General features: G+C 40.6%; 5 protein-coding genes across 13 annotated transcripts; 2 read left to right on the top strand and 3 right to left on the bottom strand.

Annotated features, from left to right (window-relative positions):
• The first annotated feature begins 1,153 nt into the window (after positions 1–1,153).
• Positions 1,154–7,947, top strand: LOC139769775 (protein fem-1 homolog A-like). Of its 5 annotated transcripts, none has more exons than XM_071701134.1 (9): positions 1,154–1,846; positions 2,634–3,132; positions 3,878–4,186; positions 4,299–4,662; positions 4,732–4,792; positions 4,872–5,054; positions 5,171–5,419; positions 5,573–5,698; positions 5,784–7,947. In XM_071701134.1, exons 1-9 carry the CDS (start codon positions 1,838–1,840, stop codon positions 6,030–6,032), a joined length of 2,049 nt encoding a protein of 682 aa, XP_071557235.1. In that variant the 5' UTR covers positions 1,154–1,837; the 3' UTR covers positions 6,033–7,947. The 5 variants fall into 5 exon arrangements, with proteins under 5 accessions (XP_071557235.1, XP_071557236.1, XP_071557238.1 ...); XM_071701135.1 differs by having other exon boundaries at positions 1,771–1,924; XM_071701137.1 differs by lacking the exon at positions 1,154–1,846 and adding an exon at positions 1,940–1,960.
• Positions 7,948–8,173: 226 nt separating this feature from the next.
• On the bottom strand, positions 8,174–12,701 carry LOC139769777 (protein Skeletor, isoforms B/C-like). Its single transcript, XM_071701140.1, has 12 exons — positions 12,207–12,701; positions 11,457–11,679; positions 11,257–11,365; positions 10,775–11,013; positions 10,355–10,635; positions 10,125–10,261; positions 9,876–10,011; positions 9,588–9,786; positions 9,355–9,455; positions 9,026–9,280; positions 8,833–8,940; positions 8,174–8,698 (listed from the first exon to the last, which is right to left on the bottom strand). Exons 1-12 carry the CDS (start codon positions 12,277–12,279, stop codon positions 8,508–8,510), a joined length of 2,052 nt encoding a protein of 683 aa, XP_071557241.1. The 5' UTR covers positions 12,280–12,701; the 3' UTR covers positions 8,174–8,507.
• A 758-nt stretch (positions 12,702–13,459) lies between these two features.
• On the bottom strand, positions 13,460–20,350 carry LOC139769785 (uncharacterized). Of its 4 annotated transcripts, XM_071701151.1 has the most exons (7): positions 19,845–19,956; positions 19,642–19,763; positions 17,413–19,567; positions 17,192–17,320; positions 15,546–17,121; positions 15,202–15,373; positions 13,460–15,076 (listed from the first exon to the last, which is right to left on the bottom strand). In XM_071701151.1, the coding sequence occupies exons 2-7, from the start codon at positions 19,661–19,663 to the stop codon at positions 14,853–14,855; spliced, it is 4,278 nt and encodes a 1,425-aa protein (XP_071557252.1). In that variant the 5' UTR covers positions 19,664–19,763; positions 19,845–19,956; the 3' UTR covers positions 13,460–14,852. The 4 variants fall into 4 exon arrangements, with proteins under 4 accessions (XP_071557252.1, XP_071557251.1, XP_071557253.1 ...); XM_071701150.1 differs by having other exon boundaries at positions 17,413–19,763; positions 19,845–20,350; XM_071701152.1 differs by lacking the exon at positions 19,845–19,956 and having other exon boundaries at positions 19,642–19,801.
• A 235-nt stretch (positions 20,351–20,585) lies between these two features.
• LOC139769790 (DNL-type zinc finger protein) lies at positions 20,586–22,386 on the top strand. Its single transcript, XM_071701163.1, has 2 exons — positions 20,586–20,838; positions 21,049–22,386. Exon 2 carries the CDS (start codon positions 21,233–21,235, stop codon positions 21,761–21,763), a length of 531 nt encoding a protein of 176 aa, XP_071557264.1. The 5' UTR covers positions 20,586–20,838; positions 21,049–21,232; the 3' UTR covers positions 21,764–22,386.
• Dok (docking protein homolog) lies at positions 21,833–26,576 on the bottom strand. Of its 2 annotated transcripts, none has more exons than XM_071701161.1 (3): positions 25,690–26,576; positions 25,168–25,341; positions 21,833–25,048 (listed from the first exon to the last, which is right to left on the bottom strand). In XM_071701161.1, exons 1-3 carry the CDS (start codon positions 25,759–25,761, stop codon positions 23,618–23,620), a joined length of 1,677 nt encoding a protein of 558 aa, XP_071557262.1. In that variant the 5' UTR covers positions 25,762–26,576; the 3' UTR covers positions 21,833–23,617. The 2 variants fall into 2 exon arrangements, with proteins under 2 accessions (XP_071557262.1, XP_071557263.1); XM_071701162.1 differs by lacking the exon at positions 25,690–26,576 and adding an exon at positions 25,455–25,667.
• Positions 26,577–27,883: the final 1,307 nt, after the last annotated feature.

Raw genomic sequence — 27,883 nt, forward strand, 5'->3', positions numbered from 1 at the left:
TTGTTGTTTTTTGTTTATATAACTATTGATTTTTTTCTATTTGAATCCACTGTGTGTATGTGTGTGTGCGACCTCGCCGTTTCCTAATTTGCTTCCTGAAATAATTAAGAATGTATCATCATAAGTACGGAGTTAGATGTGCTAGGATTTCAGCAGCTCTCAGTTTACAAATAATTTTATTCACAGGGAGTTTTAAATTCAATTAACAGATTATAGACTGCAAAATTAAAAACAGAAATAGAAAATTATATTCAGCGTGATAAATAATGTATGATTTATAACTTCTTGCAGTATTCATTATTCAGTGGATTTGCATATATGCTAAGAAAAACGATATTAGTTGCTTTCCATTTACATCAAAACTCAGATAATTCTCACTTGTGACGTCATAACTCAGTTAAATGCACGTTCTTTTTGCATGCTGGCAAATGAGATATTCAACTGAGTTTTTATCCACAATCGAGACCATGTGTATCTTACCTGAGTATAAAATACTCACATAACTCAGTGACTCAGATCACTTGAGTGTAAATGGAAAGCAACTATATATATTCTAATACTATTCTGATACTATTTCCTCCTGAACTTTAAACATTTATTTCACCGTGTTGACATTTGTATCTTATTATCGACATTTTTATATCAAGTTTAGAAAAAAGAGAAGGGAGAACATTCTCTTAATAGAAATATGCGAGAACAAATATATCGAGCACACTTTAGACGATTTATAATTCACGCTAGAATTCAGAATAGAATTTTATTTATAATATAATATAAGCTTATCATCTAATTTATCTAATACAAAATACGAAAAATATTTGAAGAACCAGAAATACAATCATGAATTGAAATCTGGCACAAGCGATATCTTCCTTTTTTTTTTTATATCCCGCCGAGATAACTCTTCATCAAACGTAAGCCGTCGTCGAAAGATTACGCGGCAGGAAATGTAAAGCGCGAGCGATATTTAAGCATGTTTGAATTATTTGCGACGTTATTAACTTTCTCTGTCGAGCGAAGATTTCACTTTCAGAGAAAGTCAACCGGCTGCATTATCGGGAGCCGATTGCACATCGAGTGCATTCCTGTGCATTCCGCGTGATCGAAAACACCGTTTTTTTTTTTCGACAACAAAAGATTATTTTTATAGACAGCCAACGCAATGCGTTATGCGTTAGCGAAATTGCTTGTAGCCAATTTAAGAGAGCTGCGAAGAGGAGTCTCGCCTCCATTTTTGCCTTTATTATTTTCGCGATAAGAAGCCGTTTTTATTATCATATCATCATGAGAATAGAGAGGCGATTGCCGATTGGAAAACCGATTAGCTTCAACCGGAAAACAATAGAGTAAAAATCGAGAGATTCCGAATTCGAGTCATTAAAAAAAAAAATTTTACTAATAGCGAGAAAACTGTTTAAAAAAAAAACTGAAGGACAGGGAGGCCGAAAGTGTACGCGAAAAAATAAAAAAATATAGCTTTATAATGCGCGTTTTGTTATATACAGCTGCAATAACGACGAAGTAAAGATTTAGAAAACTTTATATCGTTTTTTTTTTCCCAAAAAAGAAAAGAGTCGATCAAAAGTGAAAAAAAGAAAAATAGACAAATATTTGCATTGTTACAAATCGAAGATGCAAGGTGCGCGGAAACTCGAGAAATCGAGCGCGCGCGGAAGCATGCGCGCGAGCGCGTCACGTGACACTCCCTCCCCACCCGCGACGATCACGTGGTTTATTGATTGCCGTCTGTGATTTACGTGTGCGCTCTGCGCTACCGAGATAGGTATCGCCGATGCATTCGAATCGGATGCGCCCGTTCGCCGACGAATGACCGTTCATGTCACGGGTGAGTCCCCGCCGATCATCGTGAGATCCGTCCCGGAGATTCGCGCGACTGTCTGAACGCGACGATCGCGCGCTTTCGGTGCGTCGCCCATCTCTTGGAGGTTATGTTTCGTTTGTGCGTGTCTCGTTGACGTGTGCATTTACGAGTGCCCATATGTATGCGCACGTGTATGTGTGTGTGTATGTATGTATGTGCCTACTCGCAATTCCGTGTTCTTCAGTTCTTGTAAACGTTTGCGAACGTGCGTATCGAGAGAGAAAGAAAGATCAAGGAAACGTACGACCGTTGTCCTTTTACGACGAGCAACCTTGAAGGAATGGAGAACTCGTGCGATTTTCCATTCGTTTTTTTACTCTCACGTAGGATACTTTCCTCGCGTATTATCTTACCCTCGAGATTTGATCAGTTGTATCAGTTTTAAAAAATTTTTTTATTAAATTAAATTCTATCAAGATTACGTTTAAGTGCCGATGTATTTATCGGTTCGAAGGCGAATGCATTGTTAGGAGTTGGAACAAAGGACTTGCGACGTTCAGTATTGTTTCGACAAGTGTCACATTAGTTTCAGTAAATAATAAGCTTGGTCTTTGTAGCTGAACTTCTTGTACTTGGTATTTGTTCTTCCTTTTTCTTTAACGTCTGATTATGTCCATTTTAAGAATGGGAAGAATAACATTGCACAGCTTGTAAATAATTGTAAATAATAGACTTAATATATTTGTATTTGTTGGCCTACAATTATTCCAGTGTCAATTTGGAGTGTGTTTTATCCTGAGATTCCTTTCAGGTCTATGAATCGGAAGGAGCGGTGCTGCGATTGAACCGCTTCGGCAAGTGGGCAATGTGGATTGGCAACAGTCATCGCTGGAACTTTTCCATGGATCAGTTATTTCACGATCTTATTCACGAATGTAAATACGTGGCACCGGGGGCGCAGCTCACTTACGCGTTGAGGAACGCGTTGGAGAAGTACAAGAAAGAGGTGCGGAAGGAAATTGTGTCTCGCGTGAAGGATGGCTGCGCCCCGTTGTTCATCGCCTGCAAGCGGGGCCACGTGGAGATCGTCGAGTATCTCATAAAGAAGTGCGACGCGGACATCGAACAAAGAGGAAAGTACGAAGTGCCGGACGACAGGTCGGTTCACTGTGTCACTCCGCTGTGGTGCGCCGCGGTGTCCGGAAACTTGGAAGTTATAAAATGCCTTATAGCTCATGGAGCTGACGTCAATGCAGTCTCCGATTCTGGATCCACTCCTGTTAGATCTGCGTGTTTCATGACACATATGGGTAACGCATTACAATATAATTTGTATTTGTAGAATGTAATTGAGAGAGAAGAGAAAATAAGTGGATAAAAATAATGTATCATATATTTCTTAAGAAACATTTTTTTTTGAAACGGATATATGTTTCTGTATATGTAAATTGTATTTCTCTAAATAATTAGATTAATGAAAAGGATAAAGAAGTTAAAGGAGAGAAGTTTCAAACAGAGAAATGATAATTGGAATATAATTTATTCTACTTTTGTAACATGACACGTATGGTTCTTTATCCACTTGTCCTCTTCGATTAAAATAATACAACGCAGTGATAATTTTTTACTTCCAAAGTATTAAATAAGTAAATATTTTACAATCAGAGCAGTCAGCAATATATATCTGCAATAAAATTAAATTAGAATATGATCTAAGAATATGAGAATATTACAGTATGTAGGTCTAGGTCGGATCTACTTTTAGACTCCTTGCAAGTGCCGCAACATGTGCTAATTACTCCGTGAAATTATTATTAAAGGAATCAAGTACATATTATAATCGAGTGTATACTTCACTCAATTTTTGTATTTGTACAAAATTTGATAATTATTAATGTAATTCGCTAATACTAAAGAAACATTTGCTTATTACTAAATACATTTTTCTCCGTATAACATAATTTAATCTTAGGTGTAGCAAGCACAGTTGTTTACACTTAGATAATATAATCTCAAAGGGATCAATAGAATGAATGTAGATAACATATTTTTCAGACATTGTCTCTTATTTAGTGGAAAACGGCGCCGACATATTAAAAGCGAATTATAATGGCGGAACATGTTTAATAAATTCTGTACAAAGTGTGGAGTTATGTACTTTTCTGTTGGAACACGGCGCTGATGTGAATGCCACTGACATTCAGAACAAAACTGCCTTGCATTATGCTATTCAAGAGCACAGACTTCAAACTACCAAACTGCTCTTAGAACATAATGCAGACCCTCATCTTCGATCTCGTTATAACGATGATGCCCTCCAGACTGCTTGCCTTAAAGGAGCCATTCAAATATTTGATTATTTAGGTGAGATAATTTATTCAATGTAATATTGGAACACATAGTTAAGTTTCATTCATACAATAAGAAATTTACGCTGTTGCATTGTCTTATGATATATGGGCATGTGTGATTTTAGTGGAAAGCGTATCGTATTCTGCGGAAAGATTGGCAGACGCAAACGAGCTGATGGGATCTACATTTTTCGACGATCACAACGACACGCACATGGCGTTGCAATATTGGAGGACGGCGATGATTCTCAGAATGGTCAACTCGGATGACGGAGTGCCTTTGCCAAAGAGACCTGTGTTACCAAAACGCGAAGCTTATAAAAACGCCACGGAGTTTACGAATTTGGATGAGTTAAGCGCTATCTCGCTTGACTTGGATGCAATAAGAATACAAAGCCTGCTGATATGCGAGAGGATATTAGGTCCGCATCACAAGGATACCCTCTTCCGGCTGATGTTTAGAGGTGCATCGTATGCAGACGCGTTAAGGTAAATATTTTAGCTTTTTAAAATATTGTATATTATTGTATATTTTATTACGTGGGTTTTCTTTTCTAGATATCAGCATTGTATAGATCTGTGGCGTCGCGCGTTAGAAATCAGGGTAGAAAAGGATTCGGTACGTAAAACATGTTAACATCTTATACAATTATATGTATGGAGAAAAATTAATTAAATTCTATCAACGCTTTTTGCAGATCTTGTACGCAGATACTTGCTTTACCGCACAAGCTCTGGTAAGGCTTATGGTAGATCTGAATGAGAAAACGTTGGAAGTGATGGATCGTAATCGGGAAAAGCAAGAACCACGATTTTTCGATGTAGTAGCGATATTTAAATTACTTTCCAGCCAACTAACGGAGGCTAGAGAGTTGCTAGAGGTATATGTTATTTGCGTATATTATATATAAATTATATATCTATAATATAGAGAATTAATTATATGTGTTGCACATTGATATATTTGTTGACAATTATACAAATTTTAATATTACAGAAGCGTCCCGTGCATAAGAGACAAAGAGATAGTTATGAACGTATTCTGAAGTGCGTGACGCATCTTATTTACCTGTTAGTAGAAACTGCGAGTTCTGACGAGGAGAAAGCTTTAATGCATCAACTAGTCCGTGGTTTAGTGAAACAAAATCCAAGATCGGTTTATACAGAGGACACGCTTCTCCATTTTTGCGTTTCTAGTTTAAATACGATTAATTCTAGTTATTTTACGTCTGCTGACGATATGCACGTAAGCATGAACCTCTTACGTACTAATTAATATTCTGTAATTAAAAAATTTGTGTTCTCTTGATGCTCTTTTTTATGAAAAAGTCAACCACAAATTAAATATATGTGAAGGAAATATATGTATAATAATTATGTATATGGTATATATTTTCAGGCAATCTTTCCACGTTTAGATGTTGTTAAATTACTCTTAGACTGCGGGGCGTACGTCGATGCCAGAAATATATTGCGGTCAACGCCTTTACATATAGCAAGTAACGCATATAACTTCCACAACCCTGTAAGTATTTTTCAAATATATATATTTCTCTTAATTTTATAAATCGAACTTTACGACTTACATTAAGAACTTCTGTTTGTAACAGCTGATAAAATTGTTGTTGGATTATGGCGCGCACTTAGATACGCCAAATAGAGCGGGTGATACACCAGCGCGACTGATATCCTCTAACCCACTAAATAGCGTGAACCTCCTTAATTATACTAGCCTTCAATGTTTAGCTGCACAGGCTGTTTGTAAATATGGAATCCGTAGTATGGAGTTGCCTGTTACGTTACGTTATTTCCTGGAACTTCATAGAGAAATTGATAATGATTACAATATTTTGAAATAATTATTGGACGTTTATTAAGAACAATCGTGCAATATATTTTGTTATAATTCCAAAAAGTCCGACAATATCAAAGGATTCACATATAATAAATGAACAGTGATGTATATTACTTGTAATTAGTTAACGCAAATTCTAAGTAAATTATAGATGAAACGTAACGTGATGTTATAAAATTGCGAAATGTAACATCAATATCGAAATTTTAATTATAAAGAAAGTACTATTTTTAGAATCCTAACTTCTATTAAGTATGATCTAAATTGTAAATACGATCGCGCGCAGCTTAAGACGTTAAAATGAAAAGACTGAGTGAGAAGAGAATGCTTCTATAAAAACTAATTTTCTCGATTAGGTACTTTGCAATATGTAAAATATCGTTTTTAATACTTCTGTACAGCGACTCTCGTAATCTAATTAAATATTAAGAGCTCTTGCAATCTTAGACAGCCATATTTAGGTATTGCAAGTTATCGCTTAAGAGAAATCTGCACTCAAAAATTATTATGCACATTATACTGATAAAAAAATACTCTCCGCGCAGTGAAAAATATGAACATCGACACCAATATGATGAATTGTCAGGTACATTAAAGTTTAGATTTTTTAGATCCTCTGAAATCCTCAATCTTGTTTTCTTTGAAGATACGAACAATAGCTACATAGAAATAAGAAAGAACACTATCTGCAATAATTTTACTCTATTGATAAATTACTCATCTTAGAAAGAGCTACATTAAAAAGATTTTCAAAAATAAACTGTCATTACGTATGGTGCTTTTTTATATATACATATTTGTCTAATGGAAAGATTGATTTTTCCATGGATTTTCAGAATATCATCCAATGGTTTCATTTTTTAAACCATTGCTATAGGAACTGTAATAGAGTGCCTTTATATTTTATATTAATTCTACTAAATGTTCTTTTTGTGATTCGGATGTTGATGAAACGTCTATTGATATTACGTCTAACTGGTTTACGTCTTTCATCCCCTTTTTTCATCGGGCTATGGAAGCTGCTACAATTTAGATTTTATACTTAAAAAGTTTGATTGTATCAAGCTTCTCGCGCTTTTTCTATCCTTTCTTCCTATCCAAATGTATGTTTCCCTTTTCTACCGCTGTATAAATTATATTTCTAATTATTGTTTTTGTCACATCAAGATTATATATATAAGAGTACATATATCTTCAAATTTTGATGATATCGAGCGGCTCTAAAGAATCATTAAAATTGAATTCATCGTGTTCGATCAAAATACATCACATTTTTAAATTAAATTTGTAATTACATTATATTGCTAGCTGCTATTCAGGTTTATTTATCAACATTCGAGTCCTAGTTATTAAGGCTTTTCGGTTTTACTTACTAATGTATTTTTTCATGTATTTAAATTTGTTATTACCTGCAACGTGAAGATTATAAAAATAATAATATATATTTGAAGCGCTGAAAAACTAACGATCACACAACGTTGATTTTGAGACGTGCAATGTTGAAGTTAATATACAATTATAAAAATTGTACACTGATAGAGATATCGTAACACAGAAACAATAATGTAACATGTAATATTTGGAACCAGCCTTGAAAATTTAATCTAAATTATGACAAAAATGGACTTGCTTTTCGTGTATTTAAGCGTTTTATTTAGGATTATAAGGATATGCCACATGAGATGTCAATAAAAGTAAACAGCGAGATTTATCGATACTTTTTGCATAAGAATCTATAAACTACACTACCGACCACATGTCTCACACGTAAAGCTATCACAAATGTTTGTTTAAACAAATGGTAAGATATTACAACTTATTGTACATATAATTACACAATATGTAAGCGAGAATATTAATTGATATAAAATTGAGAACAAATGCGTTGTGTATATAAATAAATAAACAATTGAAATAAATGATATGTTCTTGTATAGCCCAATACGATTTGCATCTGCGAAACTTTTGCAATGCGGTTTTCAAAAAAATATTTGAATCATTACAATTGGCACTTTATTTAAGTACGTAAATATTAGAAGTATACTCACATCGATTTTCTCACTGTCCAATAACTAACATGAGACGTATCGCATATGTAATGTTAATTAACGGTATACAAAATAAAAGTTATTGCAACAACTTGAGGACGTTTAACATTCTTTTATTTTATCTAACTGCTCTTGTTTTTATGATTACAAATTAATGTTTCTTTCACTGTGATGAAAACGAGAACAATGCACATATAAAATTGATCTTGTTATTAAATCTGTAAATACAGAATTTATTATAGGAACTATTGTATTAATTTCTTAATTCAATAAAACCGTACAATGATGTAACGTCTTTATGTTGTATCATTGATATGTACACATTGAAGCGCAAGAATGAGTCATTCATTAAAAATAACTTAATGCATCTTTATGTAAACTGAAAAATATTTGGTAAGAAATATTTTTCTATGAATTTATACACTCAATTTTTATAATAGACCGAGAAGTACAGTCGCGATTACAATGAATAATGATAGTTTATGTGCGATTGCAGCGTTCTTCGGTGTGTAAGAATCGACGACGTGAATCTTCCATCCCATATTTGCGTGCGTGAAGGAGTGATAATAAACCAGGTCGGGCCATGACGAGTTCGGACTTATTACCAAGTTGCCGCCTTCTCCTGCACACGAGAAATAGGAAGATGTGAGAGAGAATCGTTCTTGATAATCGTGACTCGAAAACGTGAACGTCTGAACTTCAATCAACGTCCACTTGAGAACTTTAAGGATTTAAGATCGAAATAAGAGGTTTTACCTGGCTCGCAGACTTGCACGAGGGTCCGATTGAATTTCTTAAACGATGGGAAGTTATCATCCAGTCTTCTGTCTCGACCATTATGCTTGCTTAAGCAAAGCGGCCCAACTAGAAGATAACGAATCGAATAAGGAATGCGAATAAATTTAAATTTGTATAAACGTTGATTTGAATAAGGGAAATCTGTACAAACCTGCGGTCGGTCGCGGTCGACCTCTTCTAGTCAGTTCAACGCCAGCCAACACCCTGATCTTGCTTTGCGCGAGATCGCTGAGCGTGTCGTATCCCCCATGAGGCTCGTCGGTTATTATTAACGGATGATAGAGTTCCGCGCTGTGCGGATTGTTTCCGCCATAAACGCGAAAGCTGTACGTCAAGCCTCGACGTAGGTATAACTCGGGTATCAACGCGCCTTCGATATACCAGGCAAGACCCACCGACGGTTTACCTGCGAACACATTTCATGGAGTCCTCCGCATCGTAAAAGCGATAAGCAATAGCCAAGATTAATTAAGTTTGTACCTGTGATTCCCTGGTATCCCCGTTTTCCTCCGGAGGGTCCGATGGTTGCTTTGAACGTTCTAACACTTCTGTCGAATATTTCCGTTTTCTGCCAAGGTTCTCTGCAAGAATGATCTCAGCAGTTACATAAAAAAATCCCCCGAAAAATATATAATTGACATGTTCTATGCAATGTAAAAAATAATTTGATATACAAGTATTATATGTGACCATCGCATATTCGTTCTTCGCACCTCGAAAATATTTTCTCATTATGCTCCGTGAAATCGATGCAGGTGTTGTCCGGCTCCTTACGACTCAACTCAAGCACCACATCGCTTCTCGGATACACATCGTGGAAGCTCGGTTCGTTATTAGTTTTATCGAGCCTGCCCAAGGCCCAAACCACGTACACCGGTTTATCCGTGGGAAAATCTTTGTCTCCGACGTCGGCTGCGCAAAAAGAAAATAAATTTTTATGATCTGCGTCGTGCGACAAGCGTTTATAAAGAAAAAAAAGCGCGCTTAGCTACGTGACTCACATGAAATAAGTGTACGTCTGTACGTGATGGTATTGATGCCGTCCTCTCTCACCGCGGTGAAGAGCTGGTTGCTGTCTAAACCACCAACAAGTTCGTCTCTGCAGACTCCTTTGTACTGACCGAGAACTTTCCCACACTGTCGCCACAATAATTAAAATTCTCATTAATGCGTCGTCTTTCGTTTTTCTCTCTCTTTCTCTTTCATTTATATTCACGAAATTATTAGATTACTTAAATAACTTTACACACTGGCGCCTTTGCCGTAATATTGTAGTCCGTAGCGTATCCTCGTGTGTCGTCCATATACGCGACGGCCACATCCGCGCCTTCCATTCGGCTGGAGGTCTCGGAACCGGATAAACCAAACGCCATGTATTCGTCTTCGGCTAGAAAAATAAAAACACACGAGAGTGATCTCTTTCAAGCCTCGATTTTTTCAGAAACAATAATTGAGAATCTACGAGCTTGTTAACACATACCGACTTGACCTGTTAATTGAATGGTGATCTGCGGACCAAAGATCTCCCAGGCGACCTGATATCGTTTGTGCAGCTGGACGCAATTCGGGAGAGACTGGGTTTGCTTGGTAATTTTTATCAACGACGGCGGCACATTGAGTCCGTCCGGTATAATGACAGAACCGTAATTGGATTTAGTCTTCATATCGTAAACACTCAGCCAGTCTATGTTGAAGATTGTCTTATCGCCTGGCAGCTCCAGCACGATATCCTCATTATTGTATGACCTAAGAGAATCCATGCTAGAAAGAGAAAAATGCAAACTCTTTTATATATATTTCCAGATAACTTTATAGCACCGTGAGATCTTTACGATTATTTATAAACGAATTAATTTATTCGCATCGATAGAATTCTGTAATTTTATCTTATTCCTCTTACTATCCGTATTCATCCGGTACTTTCTCGCCCTTGCTGGACGGTTGCGGGCCAAGGCCGACCCAGAAGTACGTGTCTGCACCTTGCCCGTCGTACGTAAATTGCGGGATGCTGATAGTCTTCGCGTCCAGGATCACGATGGGTTCTGACGAAATATTGTGAGATCTTTTCGATAGCTGCGATATCTTCTGGGGGGCGGGTGGGTCAAACTCCTCCGGAATGTAGACATCGCCGAAGGTGTTCTACGATTGAAGAACATTTCAAGCAACCATTCAAACAGATTCCACGTTGATCGTCGTAGAAAAGGTGTCGAGATTGCTTTGTACAATGTAATATTAACTACAAATGTTACGAAAACGATAGTATAAGACTTCCAAGCAAGAATAAAACGAGTCTACAACTTCCAAGACGCTTTGCATGTTTTAAATAGGTCTTATGTGAATTACAGACTTAATTAATTCTTGTTCTTCTAAAATTGATAATACCTGACTCGCTAAATCGTACACTGCGAACCACTTGATGTCCGTTATTTTCTTATTATCCGGCAGAGTCAATGTAAAATCCTTGTTGAAGTACCGGTCCAATATGTTTGTTCTGAAAGAACACGCATATACTCGAGATGCGATTTTTCCACTTTATCCCCTTAGGTTTTCTTTTCAAGTTAACGAAAAGAAATATATCTTACTTGCCCCACTCATCGGGGACGATAAATCCTTGCGGGCCCGGTCTATTTGATGAGCCTGCCCAGAAAAACGTGTCGGCTCCATTGCCATCGTAATTGAAGGACGTCAGCAGCAAGGTGTACTGGTCCACGGCCCAGACATCGCCGGAAACTTGGTGGTGATACGGATTTAATTTTCCCAGATATTTTCCCTTGTACTTTTCTCCATTATCCTCTTGTCCGTAAGCTGCCGGCATTATTAAAAATATTTAGTTTACCTAATGAAGGAACCTCTTAAATATGATAGCATAAAATATGGTGATTGTTTAACTTTACAATGTTGCTGCAGCTGCTCTCACGTCCTTTCACAAATTTAAATATTCATACCTTCATAAATAAATTGAAAATATTTGTTTGTAGATATTTTCAACATCTACAAGTTCTTAGCACAATCGAGGTAATACATATTTAAGCTAACAATAAGTGTCATTATGTCGTAAAATATAAATATATTTTCCAATATAATATAAATATAAAACAATTGTCTAAGAAAGGTTTTTAAAATAAATTTGCTCCGAATTCACGATTCCAAGCTCCAGATTTCCTGCCGCGCGTATGGAGACTCGTATGTGTCAGAGACATCGATGCCGGATAAAGCGATGTCTTCGATATTCGGTTCGATTTCGGCTTTCTCTCCAGGCCCCCCCCCCCTCCCCCGAGGATTCAATCCCCTTTCCTTTTTCACTAATGCGTATTTTTCTGACTGATAATTACCGCAAGAAAATAGCAAGTATCCTAGAAGCGTCACGAGGGCACTCGTTCCCTTCTTTCTCACGACACCTGCCATCGCTTCATTTTCCTCCCAAGTGCTCCAAAGTGTGTCGACTGACTTTTAGGAGACCGCCGTGAGATCGCCGAACAAAGAAAGCGAGAAGCTGTTGGAACGGACGGATAATCGGGAAGCTACGTGCAACCGTGGCGATCCATCGTTCATATAATCAGGCGAGTCGGGCTAAATCCGCGGGTGAGTAATCCCGAGTGATCTGACGTGGTGCCCCACGCGCGCGTTAACAAACCAACGCGGATAACAATGGGGGGTTGAACTCCGCGTGTGTCACGGTGAACTCGTTTGTACGCCACGCCGCGCCGATTCCCCGCGGTCTGGTCTCGCGGCGGAAACGAGCGGAAACGCGACTAGAAAGCCGAATCGGCCTTCGTGGGACGCGACTCCACGCACAACCGCTAACGGCCGCACACATTCCCCGGGAGAAAGTACGCGCTCGCCCGTGCGCGGGGGACCAATCGACGATGGGAGAACGAATTCATTCGGTCGCGGTCATTGTCGCGTTATCCGCCGGAATCCAGTTCGCGAGGGCGTTGGACCACAAACGGGCTCTTCGACAAAACAATCGTTAATTGCGCCTCGGATAATTTTTTCCAGATGAATAAAACTACCAGACAACAATTAAGTAATGCAATCGTCCATCTTCCTGAGGTGTCCTCGACAATATTCGAAATACGCGAGTCTTTCAATTTTCGTCCGAAATGAAATATCTGAAATCAAGAGAGCGGAGAGTATTTCTTTTAACTGCGTTACGTCGCGCTTTCCACACTTACTTATTAGAATAAGTCATAAGATGAACGTTTACTCGGAGCTTTTGGAGCAAAACAGAGTGGCAAGGATGTGTAAAGTTGCAAGGGAGCAGGGAAAATGCGGTAGAAAAATTAAATCTGAAAGATGCAAGAAGTACAACCATAACAGAGTGGAAAGTAATTCAAGAAAAATGATAATAATTAGTCGAGAACACAACAGATTAAAAAAGTCTAAGAATAAAAATATTTCTCGGGTACGTTTTAATATCTTTCAAGCCTCTCCTTTCTTTAAAAACGCGTTGTTTTAACATTAAAAAATTATAAATATATCAGTTCAATATTAAATTCACAAAGTTTCATAGATAATGTTATTATAACGAAATTTAAGAGGTCAAATAAAGCGACGAATTCTCTCTCTTGAAAGTATACACATATTTTAATAATTCATTAAATTTTATTTCGTATGTAATAAAAAAATTCTATGCTACAAGATTCAGGTACTATATATTTATAATTATGTTTCTCTTATTTTAAAGCATTCAGTTTTTATGATCGATGGTATGTTTCAATGATATGTTTTGCTACGTGAAAATAATTTTGTTACTACACGTGTTATACTACCGAATAAAAACGAATTGTTGCCGTTATATTTGTGTCGAGAATTAATACGGATATAATTTCGCCGAATTCAATATCTGATGTCACCAGCATGTAAAGAAGAACTTTAGCACAGCGTTTTATTTATTGATGAACATGGATTCTTATTCAGAACCATAATTATATATAACATGCATTTGTATTTAAATACGACGTCAGCGAAATTATACCGTCATTAATCTGATTTCCATATCTGTATAAGAAATAAAAAGTGAAACATACAGATCATTGTCCTAAAGAATATGTTCTTGTATCTCTAACGTGTGTAAAGTATATAAAACGCATATAAAAAGATTTGATATTCTTTTGTACTATTTAGTCATGTCGTCTACACTCGTAAAGATAGACTTAATGATAAAGTCATGCGAATAACTTCCGCATGTTGAAACAGATTAGATCCTCCACTATCTGTAGTACATATTCGATATATATAATCATAAATAGATCATAAATCCAAGTCATATTGTGCAATTTTACTAAAAACGACACACATCGTAATACAAATTTTAACGTAACTACCTGAGATAATACAATTAAAATGTAAAACGTATATATCTTTCTCTTTTTTCAAGAAATATAATATCTTAGAACTTTTTCACTTAATGATAGAAATTAAGGCAAGTATGACATTGAGAACTATCTCTTATTGTTAGATTTGGTTAAAATTTGCTTATTTTGTATTCATTCAAATCGCACAAAATCGAGATTTGTAATTCATTTTTATACGTCAATGTTATATATATGTAACGATTTTGACAAAGCTGGTTAAATACGTAATTGACAGAAAACCTCTAATAACAGGAAAATAAAACGTTTACTATATTTAAAAAATAATATAATGGATTTGATATAAGAATTGCACCGTTTTATTTAACTTAGACAATTTTGCAGTAAAGATATACAATATGTTTATAGTTGTAAAATGCAAGTGTTTATGTTTATTAAAATTTCTAAAATAAATAATATTAGTTTTTCATCAATCCTCGGAGTAAATTTTGACAATATTCTTTCATTAAGATGATCAAATTTTTGTGCATCAAATATATCTTTTTAATATGCAAATTTATAACCTTGCAGTAACAAAATTTTAATAAAAATACGCGAGATAGCTCTTGTCATAAATATTTGCAAAAATGGAACGGCACTCAACGTAAGTAGGCGCTAATAATTCTACAAATTAGATATAACGCTAACGCTTTGCGATAAATCTACTTGGCCCCTTAATACTTTTTGCTGCAATCTCTTGCAAAAGATTTTGGCCATAAGCTTATTTCGACGTGCCTCCTCTTGCCGTTCTTGTTGCCGTCGTTTGAATCGCACTTCATTCAACCGGAGATATCGTTTACGTGATCTCTCCTTCATCTCCTCGTCGGTAATTTTTCGCTGTATGCAAACTGTAATCAAGTATTAAACAGAAATCTAAGATGTATTGTGTGGTGCTATAATTTGAACATTTTTCTCAAAGTGTAACAAAATATAGATTATTAATTTGACAGATTTACAACATAAGTAATCTCACCTGTTGGCTTTCGTATTGGTGCGGATTTAATAACGCTCGACATACTGGCCATCGCTAATAACTGTATTCGCTTTTCTTTCCTCAATTCTCGCAACTGGCATATTTCCGACAAATACTGCCGGCGTGTTTCCGCATTGCCCACAAATTCGGGATTATTTCTAGATAAATAATCCTGAAATTGATTTAATTAAAATGTCATTAATCCGAAAAGACTGTAATGCAATATTATCTATCCTCTTTGAAATTAAACAATCTTCAGGATATTGCCGTTACAAATAAAAATTATTTCAAGCAGTTAGATTTAAGTTGAATATTTCATTTATTAAACTAAATCAAATTTTTACCTGCAATGTACTCATTTGATGAAGATTTTTGTTGGAATTATTCTTTTTTATAATATCGCAAGGACAGGCATCAGATTTTGCCGCGTTCAACGGCTGCTTGGGGACTTTCGGGGTCGCGATATCCGAGATCTCATTCTTCGAGACATTCTCTTTTGTAAACGATAATTCATACGCGACAGCTTTGGGATACGTTTGACGACAGCCGCATTTCCTGGTATTCTGATACATGGCACCACACGCGCGGCAATGTTTGTAATTTCTCTCGGTCTTATTAATACTAGTATTGTCTACGTAATTTGGTTTTGACGCGTAACCCTTGCGCGCTTTCCCTTTGACAATGTCTTTCGCTTGATTATTACTACAGGAGCAAGCCTCATCACAATTGCATTTTACGCTACTTTGTACTTTAAGGTGTTGATTCACGTCGCTGTCCTGCGAACTGTCGGAGTAAATTCGCGTCTGCGGTTGATGCTCCGCTATCTTTAGGTGACACTCAAAACGGCACGAGCCGTTATTGTCGACTTTACCGTTCGAACAACATTCGCGCAACGTTCCTGCGGTGGATCCCGAATTATGGCACGCAGCACAATCGTTCGCGCAATCACAAATCTTCTCCGTGTCACTCTGTTCGCCGTAGTTCAGCGCGCGCATTCTGCTCTGGCTTTCCGCGTTGTAGTTTTGTCGAGATTTCCCAATAATAATCCTCCTATCCGCGTCGTTAACAGGAAGGTTGTCACACTCGCACGCATTCCCACAGGTTTGTTCGATCCCCGAGATGTTATCGTGCGTGCAGGAGGGATTCTTTTGACACACCCCACAGAGGGTATTACTAACAGCAGGTTTTTGTTTAAAACACAACGGACATGTCGTAAATGACTGTTTGTAATATTCAGTCCGCCGGGCTTTAACGGTGCCCGAGGAGCCCTTGTTGTCGGATCCGGACGAACAAACGCCACGTGCACAGCTGCATTTGGATTTGGACGCGTTGATTTGATTTTTAGCCTCCTTCTGTTTCGGCTGGACGTTATTACTTTGCGATATACGGCGATGAGCAGGCTCGGTCGCGCTGTTGTCGCTCGCGTAATTCGTTTGCGTCTGCTGCGAGACAGCCGGCACGTCCCCTTGATGGTCGTTTCGCGATTTGATCAAGGCTGTCTCGGATGGGCTCTGTTTGCATCGCGCGCACGTGCGCTGCACAATCGGGGCGGTGTGCGTTTGGCACGATTGATCCCTGCACTTGGTGCCATTTTGATAATGCGCGCACGGTTTTTGCAGATTCGCGTATTTCGCGTCGTATACGTCCGACTCCGCAGTCACTGGTGTCGAAGAGGCTTCCCGAGGTAGCGTCTGCACTCCAACGGCGACATGCTTCGCAGATATTCGCGTTCTGCCGGCAGATACGATCTCTCCGCCGGTTTTCGAGTAAGCGCTCGCCACGCCCGTGGCCGTTTGCGTGCAACTGTTACGTTTCATGATCCTCTGGACCATATTGTCGCCAGCAGCTTCGCACGCCGCCAAGTTGCAGTGAGACGACCATGGCTCGTTAACGGAATCCTCTCGCAGGTCGGACACGCTCCTGAAAACGCGAAATTAAATGGCATTAGATTGCACGAGTTATATATATGCTACAAACAAACACGAATTACCTGTGTATGACGTCCGCGTGTTGTTCCCGTCTTGTAAGTATCGCTGCTTGCTTCGACTTGAGATTCGCCGATTTGGATTTTCTCGGCGAAGATTTCGGTCTTTCTAATCGCCTGGGTTGTTCGAGCAATCTAGCAAATAAAGTAAAACCCAAATTGAAAGACACAGCATTTAAAAGAAGCCTGCTAAAGCGGAAAAAGTTAGAAAACAGTGTAAAACATACTTTTTCAAGTTACAAAGATGGCTAATCTCGTTTGTAATCCAGATCAGTTGATTTCTCTTCTCCATCTCGGCGTAATTAACCAGCTTGGAGTCGCCGGATTCGGACATGCCGCACTTCTTCAATTCAAATTGTCTTTCGGACGACGTCGTCGGTAATCTCCAGTCGGTGTTGTTATCCGTGTTATTGTTGGACTCGACTGGCGTTCTTCTGTTATTCACGACGGCGTCCAACAAGATTCTGTTGTGATCTGGAGGTATGCTGTTCGTCGTGGTCGACTCTCTGTGCGGCAACTTGCAGTTCTCCTTGAAGCAAAATATGTCGTTCACCTTAGCATTCTTATGATTGCGCTGGGGCACGAAGCATTCGGAGCTCTCGCTCTTATCGGGATCCGTCGGGGTGTTGCTCGTCTGCTGACAATCGTCCGTTCTCAGTCCCAGTCGCGCCTTCCTACCGTCCATCTCCGTCCTGTCCGTATGTCGGTCGAACTTGTCGCTGTTACTGCTCTCCAACGCGACTTCCTTTATCACGTCGCTAGCGGTCCCCATGGACTTCTGCATGGACGCGTCCTTCTTCCGCAGGTTCCACTCGTCCGAGGACTCGGTGGTGCTGTGCTTATTCGCCAGGGCCTGAAGCAGCTCGGCTCGGTAAACCTTGTTCCTGGCATCGTCCGGATTCCAGGGAACGTTATCCTCCAAGTTGTGCTCAATTTTGTCGTCCGTGTACTTGGCGGTTACGAGCCGCTTGATCACGTGCTGTATCAGCCTCTTCTTGATCTGCTTGTCGCATTTATTAGCGTCGACGAGACTCTTCAGGATGTTGACGCTTCTCTCCAGATCTCGCACCAGGCTGTCCGAATCTCCCCAGAGCTTGTCGTTGACGCTGGAACTGCTGTTCGGTAACGTCGAGTTCGATCTCCCGGTGTCCGAGGAAACGTGGCTGTCCCTCTCGTTCGGGACGTTCGCGTAGGTGTGACCCGGGAAGTACTCGAAACTATTGGCTCTCCCGGACACGTTTTCCGTCTCGTCGGGCTGCGGCGTCGCCGAGGTCGACGCGTTCTGCGAGACGTCCGAGCTGTTCGGGCGTCTCTGGCTCTCCTTCGCGTCCGCGCCGACCTCGGCGTCGCCCACCGAACGCGAAGCGTCCGATTTTCGTGGATTTTTAACCTTATATGTACCTTTAGAACTTTTCAAAATAGAATGTATCGCCGTTTGTAGATTAGGATCCTTCTCCGCTGTTGGCGATTTGTTCTCCTCGAGATCGGAAACCTGCACGCCAACGGATTCCTGAGCGCACACGTCGGGACTCGTTTGTATCACCTTGTCGCAAGTGGCGGGTTTATTCACCACGGTAGCGATAGAGGACGTGGAGTCGAAGATCAGAGGAAACACTGTCTTCCTCTCTTTAGCGTGTAAGTTCACTTCGCTCTGGCTTCTCTTCAACGAGGATTTCGACGACAACGGGGGTATGACGTTCATCGAGATGCTCTTCGTCAATGGCGAACTCGACGGACGCGGGACTTCCCTGCGTTTACTCACGATCCTTCTCTCCACCGTCGAATATTTCGCCGGTGGCACTTTGAACACGGACGACGACGTGGGGGTGTCGTGTATCTCGAGTCTGGTAGGCCTCACCACGGCTTTCGGTTGCGCGATGTCGCTCGAGACGCATCTCTCCTGCGACTTTATGTCATCTCCCGTTATAATTCCCGGCAAATGATTCTTCACGATCGGCGTTATCTCTATCTCGCTTTCCGATCCCGAGACATTTCCGATCAACGGTGTGGAGTTGGCGTCGGGAGCGGTCGACGCGGATTTCGAGCCGCCGCCTTGCGCCGCCGCGTTCTTCCCGGATTGCATCCCCGACTCGGTGGTGCCCTCCGGATCTAGGCGTAGGGCAGCGGAGCATCCTCGCGCCAGTGCCATACGCTCTATGGTGCTTAACTTCTTGTCGTTTTGCTTATTGTGAGCGATGGAGTTGAAGTAACCGACGTCCGCGCCGCTGTCCCACTCCAGCGGCTTGTAGGACGCCACGCTGGAGGTCGGCGAGGACAGTTTTCTCTCGTTCACCTCCGGAAACTTCTCCCGACTGTCACTCCTCTCCTCCTGTATCGTTTCAGGCGTGACGCGCTTGAGATCGGGCGACGGCGTCTGGATATCTGTCAACGGTTGAATATACCTGGATGAGGCGTCTGTATTCGAGGACTGCCCGATCAACGGGGGTCTTACCCACCTACGCCTCTCTCTCGGCGCATAGGACTTTAGATTGTACTCCTCTCCGACGCAGTCCTGCCTGCTGGACGAGCCCACCTGGGCGCTCAACTCGTACACGCTGTAATAGTATTTAATCGCCTCCTGCGGAGCATTCGACACGGGTAACGAGAAATACTGATCGAGATTGGCGTCTCGGGAGTACTTGCGATAATATTCCATCACCTGGGCGGAGAGACTCCTCTTGCCGACGCCCGACCCGAACCTCGACGGCTCGATCGACGGTGGCGGCGAGTGGCACGGGGCGTTCTCGCGTCGGTCGCATTTTTCACGCGCCGGCGGCTCGTCCGGATTCTCGAAGTCTCTCAGACAACGGCCCTCGCAGCTGGATTCCGAATCGTATTCCATACTAGCTGTCTACGATGCATTCTTCCGCACCCGCGGCCTTTCATACCGCGATTTCCAGCCACGCGTCGGTCCGGCCGTTCAATGAATCCTCGCTCACCTCGCTGCTTAGCGTACGCGACAAACGAAGCCAGACGTACCTATCCTGCCTCGATACTCATGATCGCTTTAGCGTCTATCGTCGTCAACGACAATGATTGTAGGTTAGGATATGCGCGTCACTTTGCGCCTCGAATATTCACGTCGGAAAAAACAGTCCGTGGTAATCAGGATCTCGCGTGTCTCTTCGCGATGAGATATCCGCTTGGTACGTCCGCTCCGCTACGCACCGCAACGTTACTTTAAACGATCGCAGTTACGATTATTTACGTTACAACGTAAACTGTTTAAATCAAATTCTTGTTTACATACATCTACACGGATCGTGGGTGGGCGTTCATGAGTGAGTTTTGGAACGCATCTCCGGACTTTCCGTTTCCCGCTCAATTCGACACGGAGGGAAGATAACGGTTTTACGGACGCACCACTGTCACCAAGAAGAAGAAAAGAAAAAATAAAGAAATGCAGAAGAGCTTGCTGCAAAATTTCCGACTATACACAATTCATTATCCCTATATTATATTTATCCCCGCAGAACGTAGTGCAGCGTGCAGCGTGCACGGTGCAGCTCCAAAGGACTTCGCAATTCGCATGGGCTACCTTCACGTATGATTTTACCGTCGTCCGCAATGTTTGAAACGTAATTTTGAAATATTTAGGTTATAAAGTTTAACAAATCTCGTGTCGAATAACCGATACAAGTAGTCGAATTTAGGTAAGTTCAATCTAGATCCTTCTAAAACTAATAATAAAAAAAAAAAAAAAAAAAAAAAAAAAAAAAAAACAAGATTTAGGTTATAAAAGCGGAGATATAACCTAAAAAACGACTTCTGACCGGCGTGATCGTCACGTCACGTCACTTTGTCTGAAGACAAAGTTTCTGGGAGTCGAGAGGAACGTATGACGTATGGAATGTTTGTCGCAGGATCAATCAGAATCATCCCCGTTCCCGGATTCTCGACATTTCTTGGACGATCGTACGCAGATTTGTGCGCGTAGACGCGCGTCTTAAGCGCAGAGCTTGTTTAGCTCGTCTTTTACCCTGCGAAAGGTGCGATCAACGGGACAGGACCCGAGGAGTGCGACGTCGCCGAGAACGCTAGATCGAGATGTTTTCCATTCGACGGGCGCTGCGTCTTGGTGCACGTGTGGCTCGCGCTCGGCACGCAGCATGTTGTTACGCTCCGGCTTTAAGCGAGCCGACCGGCATCGGGGCGCTCCGTCACGTGCGACTCGCCCACGAAGACGGCAGCAATCGCGGAGAATTGGGCAAGCTGGAGGGAAAGATGAGACTGATGTTCACGTGCACGAAATGCAACACGAGAACCAGCAAGCTGATATCGAAGCTGGCGTATGACAAGGGGGTGGTGATAGTGAGATGCGAAGGTTGCAAGAACAATCACCTGATTGCTGACAATTTAGGGTGGTTTTCGCAAATAGATAGGAGGATAAACATCGAGAAGCTCATGGCGCTGAAGGGGGAGACCGTGCGAAAGGTAATGAACGACATGGACGGCTACTACGAGGCCGTTTTGAAGGAGGAGTTCAAGTTGCAGAACCAGAAGGACGCCAGCGAGATAAAAGCGGGCGACGAACGCCCTGACGAAATTAAAGTGATAGGAGAATCAAAGGGGAGTTGAAATTTCCTTCAAAGGCTAGTCTATACCCTAAACAAAAGTACAATAATAAGTGTAGGCAAATACAAGATGTTCTGTTACAAATTTATTGCGTAATTTGTGTTTATAATATATAAAACTGATGAATGCAGCCGCAAAATGTATGCAAGTCGCGTTAAAAGATACAGACGGCGCTGAAAGAAAATCATTAATTTACATTTAGGTGAAAGTATCGTCACGTTGACTGGAATATTATTTTAAAACAAAATTCATCTGCGGATATAAATTTTGTTAATATTGACAAACAAAGGAAGTACATGTAAAAGATTACACGTCAGTAAGAATCAACCTTACGCACGTATATAATTTTTTTATAATCCTAATATATCTGCTAAAACTAACAATACTTGTTCTAAAAAATAGTTTTCGCCTTCTGTTCCATATATTCCAGAATTTATTGATTTGCGCAGAGTTCTTATTAATAATTATATATATAAAAATTGATATTTCAATCAATGGTAGACCATTTGTTTGGCACAAAGGACATATTGTTACAAAATGGCTTCTCAATAAATTCTTAAAATTATTATGGTACTTTATACAATTTTGTAAAAAGACTGTAAATAAAAAATATGTATAAAAGATAATATTTATTCTTATATATATATATATATATATATATATATATATATATATCAGTATTGCATGTGACCTGTAGTCATTAATTTGAACATAATGAATAATAGTGATTTATATTGTACGAATAGTTAGCCTATCTGTTTCTTCACTGTAGACATGTAATACATATTTGTAATATATATACTAGATATATACTAGATATGCACTAGATATGCAACATCCTAATAAAAACAATTTTTTTGTACTTTTAATATTCTGGATTTAGAAAATCCAATGTGATAATTTTCATACGATTAGTGTCTATGTTAAGACGATTGATCGACTCGGTCACCGAAAGCACTAATATTCATTATGCATATGTATATATAAAATTGCGGCAGCATATAAATGTTAAATATCTATAAATTTATCCAATTGTGATCTATTTGTTATTATTTTTTTACGAAAGCACTTATATTAAATTATGTACATATTTATATCGATAGTTTCGCGCTGTTTAAATGAATCAAGTTTATAATACGCCTGCATAGAATGTGTTTTCGCATTGTAATTTAAAAAAAATATATAATAATTAATAGATATAAAATAGAATTATCCATATAATAATAATTATAGAGTAAGAGCGATAACAGGGGTACAATCATAGTAGAAGTAAAATAGCAATAGAAAATTATGACTGTAATAATATGTAATAATAAATTTCTAAGTACACCAATATATATATTCAAATATCAAGATTTCAACGCGCATGCACGTTTACAACGATTTAGTATTATTTTGGTATCAATTAAAATATTTTCATCTCTATAAGGCACTATACAGGTATTTTGATACATCAGTCAAATGAAGTTAGATAAAATATTAATCACTTTGAGCTTTCCTAATCAATACTAGAATATCTTTCATAAGAAGGCACAAATCTATAGAATTTTTGAAAGTTTACATTTTTTTAGATATCCATGACAGCAATTAAAAAGACTAGTTTCTAAAAAATGATATAGAAAGCGAATAAAAATGTTGAACAAATGTGATAATGCGAAAGTAACGATATTATTTTTATCGTTTTGTAACGTGCCAATCACTTTGTAAAACAAGAGAAATACTTTTATTCTAACGCGATATAGACTAGCATATTCTTCATATCCTTACAAATAATTACAAAAAAGATAAGAATTTTATAAAAGCGAATTTATGGCATGATCATCGTATTTTGAAAGGATACTCGAATGTACGGGTACTTTACACCCTTTTTGGTTTCGATACAATTGCGTATTCGCTGTCGTTGAAAACTTTATGCTGCGGACCGCCCGTGGTGTTACCAATGGAAGCTGTCTCAGGGAGATCCTGCTTCTTTCGGATAATCCCATAACCGAGATGACTGTCGTCGGCCAGCCTGATAGCAGACATATCCTCGACGATAGTGTAATTAGACCACGCTGGAAGATTAGAACTTTCTCCGTGAGAAACGTTGGAATGTACGCTTTGCGAGGAATTTGTATACTTATACGCAGGCTTCTGATTAAGTTTCGTCGCGGATCCAAAGTGTTCCAATTTATCGTAATCCGATTCGTCTGTCTTGGCGACACTTTGCATCGCCGACGGCGTGACAATTGCGTTGTCGCCGCATTTACTTTTAAACGAATTTTGGAATGCATCGTGATTCCGTACCGGCAGCATAATCTCGTATTGCATATCGTCGTTGTCGTTCTCCTTATCTCTCTCATCGGGTAGATTCGAGTTCACTCTTTCCGTATGATGCACGCTATCGATACCGTGCGTCTTCCAAGCGTCATTCCTAATTTCCACTAAATCGTACGGGTGCTTCTCCTCGTCCTCGCGCATAACCCCGCCGATGGTCTTGTGAGATAATTCCGGCGAATTTCCTTGGCTTATAGTTCTATATTCCCCGCACGTAGGCAAATCTAGGAATTCCGAGTCAGGACTTCTTTTCTCCAGCAGATTACCGAAGACGTATTTCCGTGGTGGTTTGGCGGGCTTGGATTTATTTATCGATCTGCTCGACGAGATCGCAGAATCCATGCTCGTCGACGAGATCGACAGGGGCTTCTGAGAATTCTGCGTGGTAGAAAACTCTATGTCGATCAAATTGCTCGAAGAATTGTTTGAAGAGGGAGGTAGAGCCGCTCTAGAGCCAGGCTCCATAGACAAGGCTGCCTGGAATTGAGTGTCGTTGCATTCTATGTTTGAATTATTTTCCTCGTCCAATAGTTTTTTCATAGACTTCATTTTAGCGTACATGCATCGGAAGATCTCCTGCTGGCTACCGTGCTCCAGGCGAAAGGAGCCCTCGCCGGATTCGCATTTTCTTCCAGCCTCGAAGATGAACTTTCCATCTCTATATCCGTATCTTCTGATGTACCTGTATGGCCATGTGAATAGAACAATGTCACCGTCCATCAGCTTCATGTCCACCGCGGCGATTACCAAGGTATAGTTTCTCGCTTCCAGTCCACACCGCTTAGACGCGTCCGTTTCTACAACTTTCACAGAGAATACACCTTCCCCACTAGTGCAATACAGATCGTTGTTTTCTTCTATTTGATTCGACGCACTGTCCTTGAACGCGACTAACTGGAACGCCGTGATCCAATGGGTCATCTCAATTTCCGAGTAACAGCCGAAATAGTGTATTCCCGACTTAGTCACCACCTGTATGCAATAACGAACACATAAACAGCGGTCATTCTCGAGACAGCGAACAGTAAAAAAATAAACAGTTAGATGCAGAGCGATGCTGGAAACAAATCGAGAGTAGAACAAATACGCACCTTGAAGACGTGTGACTGATTGCTGGGTGCAATTTTTATACAGGCGTCCAGGGTAACGATCCGCGGGGAATGGGACTGCAGTATCGCTTCTTCCTGACTGTCGTAGATTTCGACACGTTTGATCCCATAGTTGCTCGTCCTGAAGAGCTGGCAGAATCTCTTGTGCCACGATTTCTGGAAAACAAATGGGCGCATGAGATCTTCCCGTTATGTAAAAAAGAGATAGAGGCTGGATGATGCAAGGGGAGCAGTCAGAATGTAAAATACAATTCGTTCTCTCAATACACCTTTTAAATGATCATTTAAAAGACGTGCTGGCGTGCGCGTGTACCTGTTGCAGGTCGAGCCGGAAGAGGAGGGCGGAAAAAAACGGGGGAAGAGCGGGAGAGGGGGACGAACAGCCGTTCGCGGATGATGCGTCGCGCTGGCGCGCGCGCGCGCGCGTGCACGCGATATCGCGTATCGCGCGAACGTGGTGTGCATCCCGTTCGAGTTATCTCCGCCGCGCCGCGAGAAACCAACCTTGAGCTGGCCTAGCATTCCCTGCGGCGGTAACAGCAGTATCCCCTGCATGAGAGGCTCCTCGGGCTCCATCGCGGGCGATCGAACATCGACGCGGATCGCACGACGGTGGGTGGTCGCCTGGCCTCCTCGTGGTCACCCTTTGTCCCCGTCGCGGGGAAAAACGCTTACGCGGCCCTCCGGAAAAAGAAGACAGAAGAGGGAAAGATAGGGAGAATCGCGAGCGACTTGGCGCGTCCACTTTCACTCCGGCCTTCGCGCTTGTCTCGGCGCTTGTCGCAGGTCGCTCCCCCGGGTACACCTTCCCCGGGCACGCGGTCCTCTCGCCTCGTCGTGCGCGCGATCTGACAGCTTACGGCACGGCGAGATTCAGCCCATGGTAACGCAGGACGCTTGACATTTCACCCCGGGCGAGGGGGAGGAGGAGAGAGGAGAGGAGATATTGTAACACTCCGCCAGCGTGTGTGACCACCGTCGAGCGCGAACGGGAGAAACAGAACATTCAGAACTCGGAACGGGCTCCAGTTACTCCAGTACGCCGTATGCACGTATGCCGATACCGCGCGCCGTATACGTAATAACGCACAATGCGACACACGCGCTACGCACCGCGCCGTGCGCGTAGCGTACTCCCCGAACGGCGATGCCGACGGATCCACACAGACACCGACCAACACCGACACGTCCGTGTCCGTCTCCGTCGTCCGCGCTGGTCCGCGCGTCGCGCGACCGACCGTATTCCGCAGCCGCACTGTCCCGCACCGCCTGCTCCCTGCTCTCCGCTGCGTGCGCCCAGCGCCAGCGCCAGCGCGCTGGATAGCGCACCGGAACTGCACGCGCGCACGCACGATGTCGTTCGAATCGCCGCTCCGCGCTCCGCGTGGTATTTGCGTCGGCACTCTTCCCTCTTCCTCTTCGACTTCGAGAGAGTTTCACTGTGGAAATCCCGTCTCTCGTTTATTTTCCCGATAAATTCGCTAGAATCGAATCCATGTTCTTGGGATTTCGAGAAGAAATTACTGCGAATAACGCGTCAGTTTTAAAAATTACATTAAAGAATTACATTCAGAATGAATAATCAATGCTCTATATTTGCTTATTTTTCTAGTGTAAAGATAACGCTACACGTGAAGATTCGAATTTAAATGAATATATGCTTGCTTTGCTGGCATAAACTATAGGAGCTAACTTCACTCGACTCTAGCACTTTTGCATTCAAAATTCAAAAGTGGGAATTCCTGTTCGAAAACTCAGATCGAACTCTATATAGAGTATATACTGTATATAGCATTATCGATACAAGTGAGAGATCTCATTATGACACTTATTATGCTTTCTTAATTATATGTGTGCTTTGTTTATGACGTTTATGTCATTTCTCGCACATGGTTAATGAAAAATCAATCTATAACACCTTTAAACTGATATTGCAATCTGAGCAATTTCAGTGATCGCGGAAATTCAAAACAAAGAAAAAGAAGAAAATAAATTAGCCACTGCCGTTTATATTTAGTAGACCATAGGTATTAAACTAAAATACAAAAATTTTTTTATTCTTTTCTATTGAATAAATGCACAAAGAATTTAACTCGAAAATAAATAGCCATCAGTATTTAAAGTATCTATACAATGAAGTTTTCGATTCCACTTCGGTTCTTTATTCCTGCGTATGGCATTTACAATAGAACGCAGACAATGGATAGCGTTCTTATCACGTGCTAACTTCGGACGGAGAAAAGTGGTAGACCGCAACGCATTTATATAACTTTTCCGTCTCGCCTTTTGCCTTCCGCCAAGAGATATCGAGTAATTACAGATAGCATGTAATAAAACTAAGTGATAAAAAAAACTAATTTTATCCTGCCTGACTTTTTGTTCATAATATTCTACTTTTCACGTACTGCTTGCTGCATTTAACATCCGCAAGAGAGTGATGCAATCTTCAAGTTTTTAAAAATTTAAGACTGCTTTATGAGTATTCTATAAGTAATATACTTCTTCCATGGATGTTACTTTTTTGTGTTAAATCTCTCTTCATTATGGAAATATCTTTAGACATAATGTAAATTCTAGTGTGTTTCTTATTATATAAAAAGTTCTATTATGCTTAGAAAAAAAAACAGTTTACGAAAAGCAGATCAATATTATAAATAATAATTTATTTAGTGAAACCTCCTGGAGTCTTTAATTTGTT

Source organism: Temnothorax nylanderi, unplaced genomic scaffold (genome assembly GCF_030848795.1).
Source record: "Temnothorax nylanderi isolate EJ_2023f unplaced genomic scaffold, tnyl_v1.0 TNYL_tig0024_pilon, whole genome shotgun sequence".
Classification (NCBI taxonomy): domain Eukaryota; kingdom Metazoa; phylum Arthropoda; class Insecta; order Hymenoptera; family Formicidae; genus Temnothorax; species Temnothorax nylanderi.

Excerpts from the sequence above, each read along its gene's own strand:
- LOC139769775 (XM_071701133.1), top strand. The coding sequence starts at position 2,032 with ATGTATGTGCCTACTCGCAATTCCGTGTTCTTCAGTTCTTGTAAACGT. Across the intron at positions 4,187-4,298 it reads TCAAATATTTGATTATTTAG|TGGAAAGCGTATCGTATTCT; the intron begins GTGAGATAATTT and ends GTGTGATTTTAG. Across the intron at positions 4,793-4,871 it reads TCAGGGTAGAAAAGGATTCG|ATCTTGTACGCAGATACTTG; the intron begins GTACGTAAAACA and ends CGCTTTTTGCAG.
- LOC139769777 (XM_071701140.1), bottom strand. The coding sequence starts at position 12,279 with ATGGCAGGTGTCGTGAGAAAGAAGGGAACGAGTGCCCTCGTGACGCTT. Across the intron at positions 11,680-12,206 it reads ATACTTGCTATTTTCTTGCG|CTTACGGACAAGAGGATAAT; the intron begins GTAATTATCAGT and ends TAATGCCGGCAG. Across the intron at positions 8,941-9,025 it reads TCGACCGCGACCGACCGCAG|TTGGGCCGCTTTGCTTAAGC; the intron begins GTTTGTACAGAT and ends GTTATCTTCTAG.
- LOC139769785 (XM_071701148.1), bottom strand. The coding sequence starts at position 20,027 with ATGGAATACGATTCGGAATCCAGCTGCGAGGGCCGTTGTCTGAGAGAC. Across the intron at positions 17,122-17,191 it reads CACGCGGACGTCATACACAG|GAGCGTGTCCGACCTGCGAG; the intron begins GTAATTCGTGTT and ends TCGCGTTTTCAG. Across the intron at positions 15,077-15,201 it reads ACCAATACGAAAGCCAACAG|TTTGCATACAGCGAAAAATT; the intron begins GTGAGATTACTT and ends ACTTGATTACAG.
- LOC139769790 (XM_071701163.1), top strand. The coding sequence starts at position 21,233 with ATGTTTTCCATTCGACGGGCGCTGCGTCTTGGTGCACGTGTGGCTCGC.
- Dok (XM_071701161.1), bottom strand. The coding sequence starts at position 25,761 with ATGGAGCCCGAGGAGCCTCTCATGCAGGGGATACTGCTGTTACCGCCG. Across the intron at positions 25,342-25,689 it reads GAATGCTAGGCCAGCTCAAG|AAATCGTGGCACAAGAGATT; the intron begins GTTGGTTTCTCG and ends TTTGTTTTCCAG. Across the intron at positions 25,049-25,167 it reads ATCAGTCACACGTCTTCAAG|GTGGTGACTAAGTCGGGAAT; the intron begins GTGCGTATTTGT and ends TATTGCATACAG.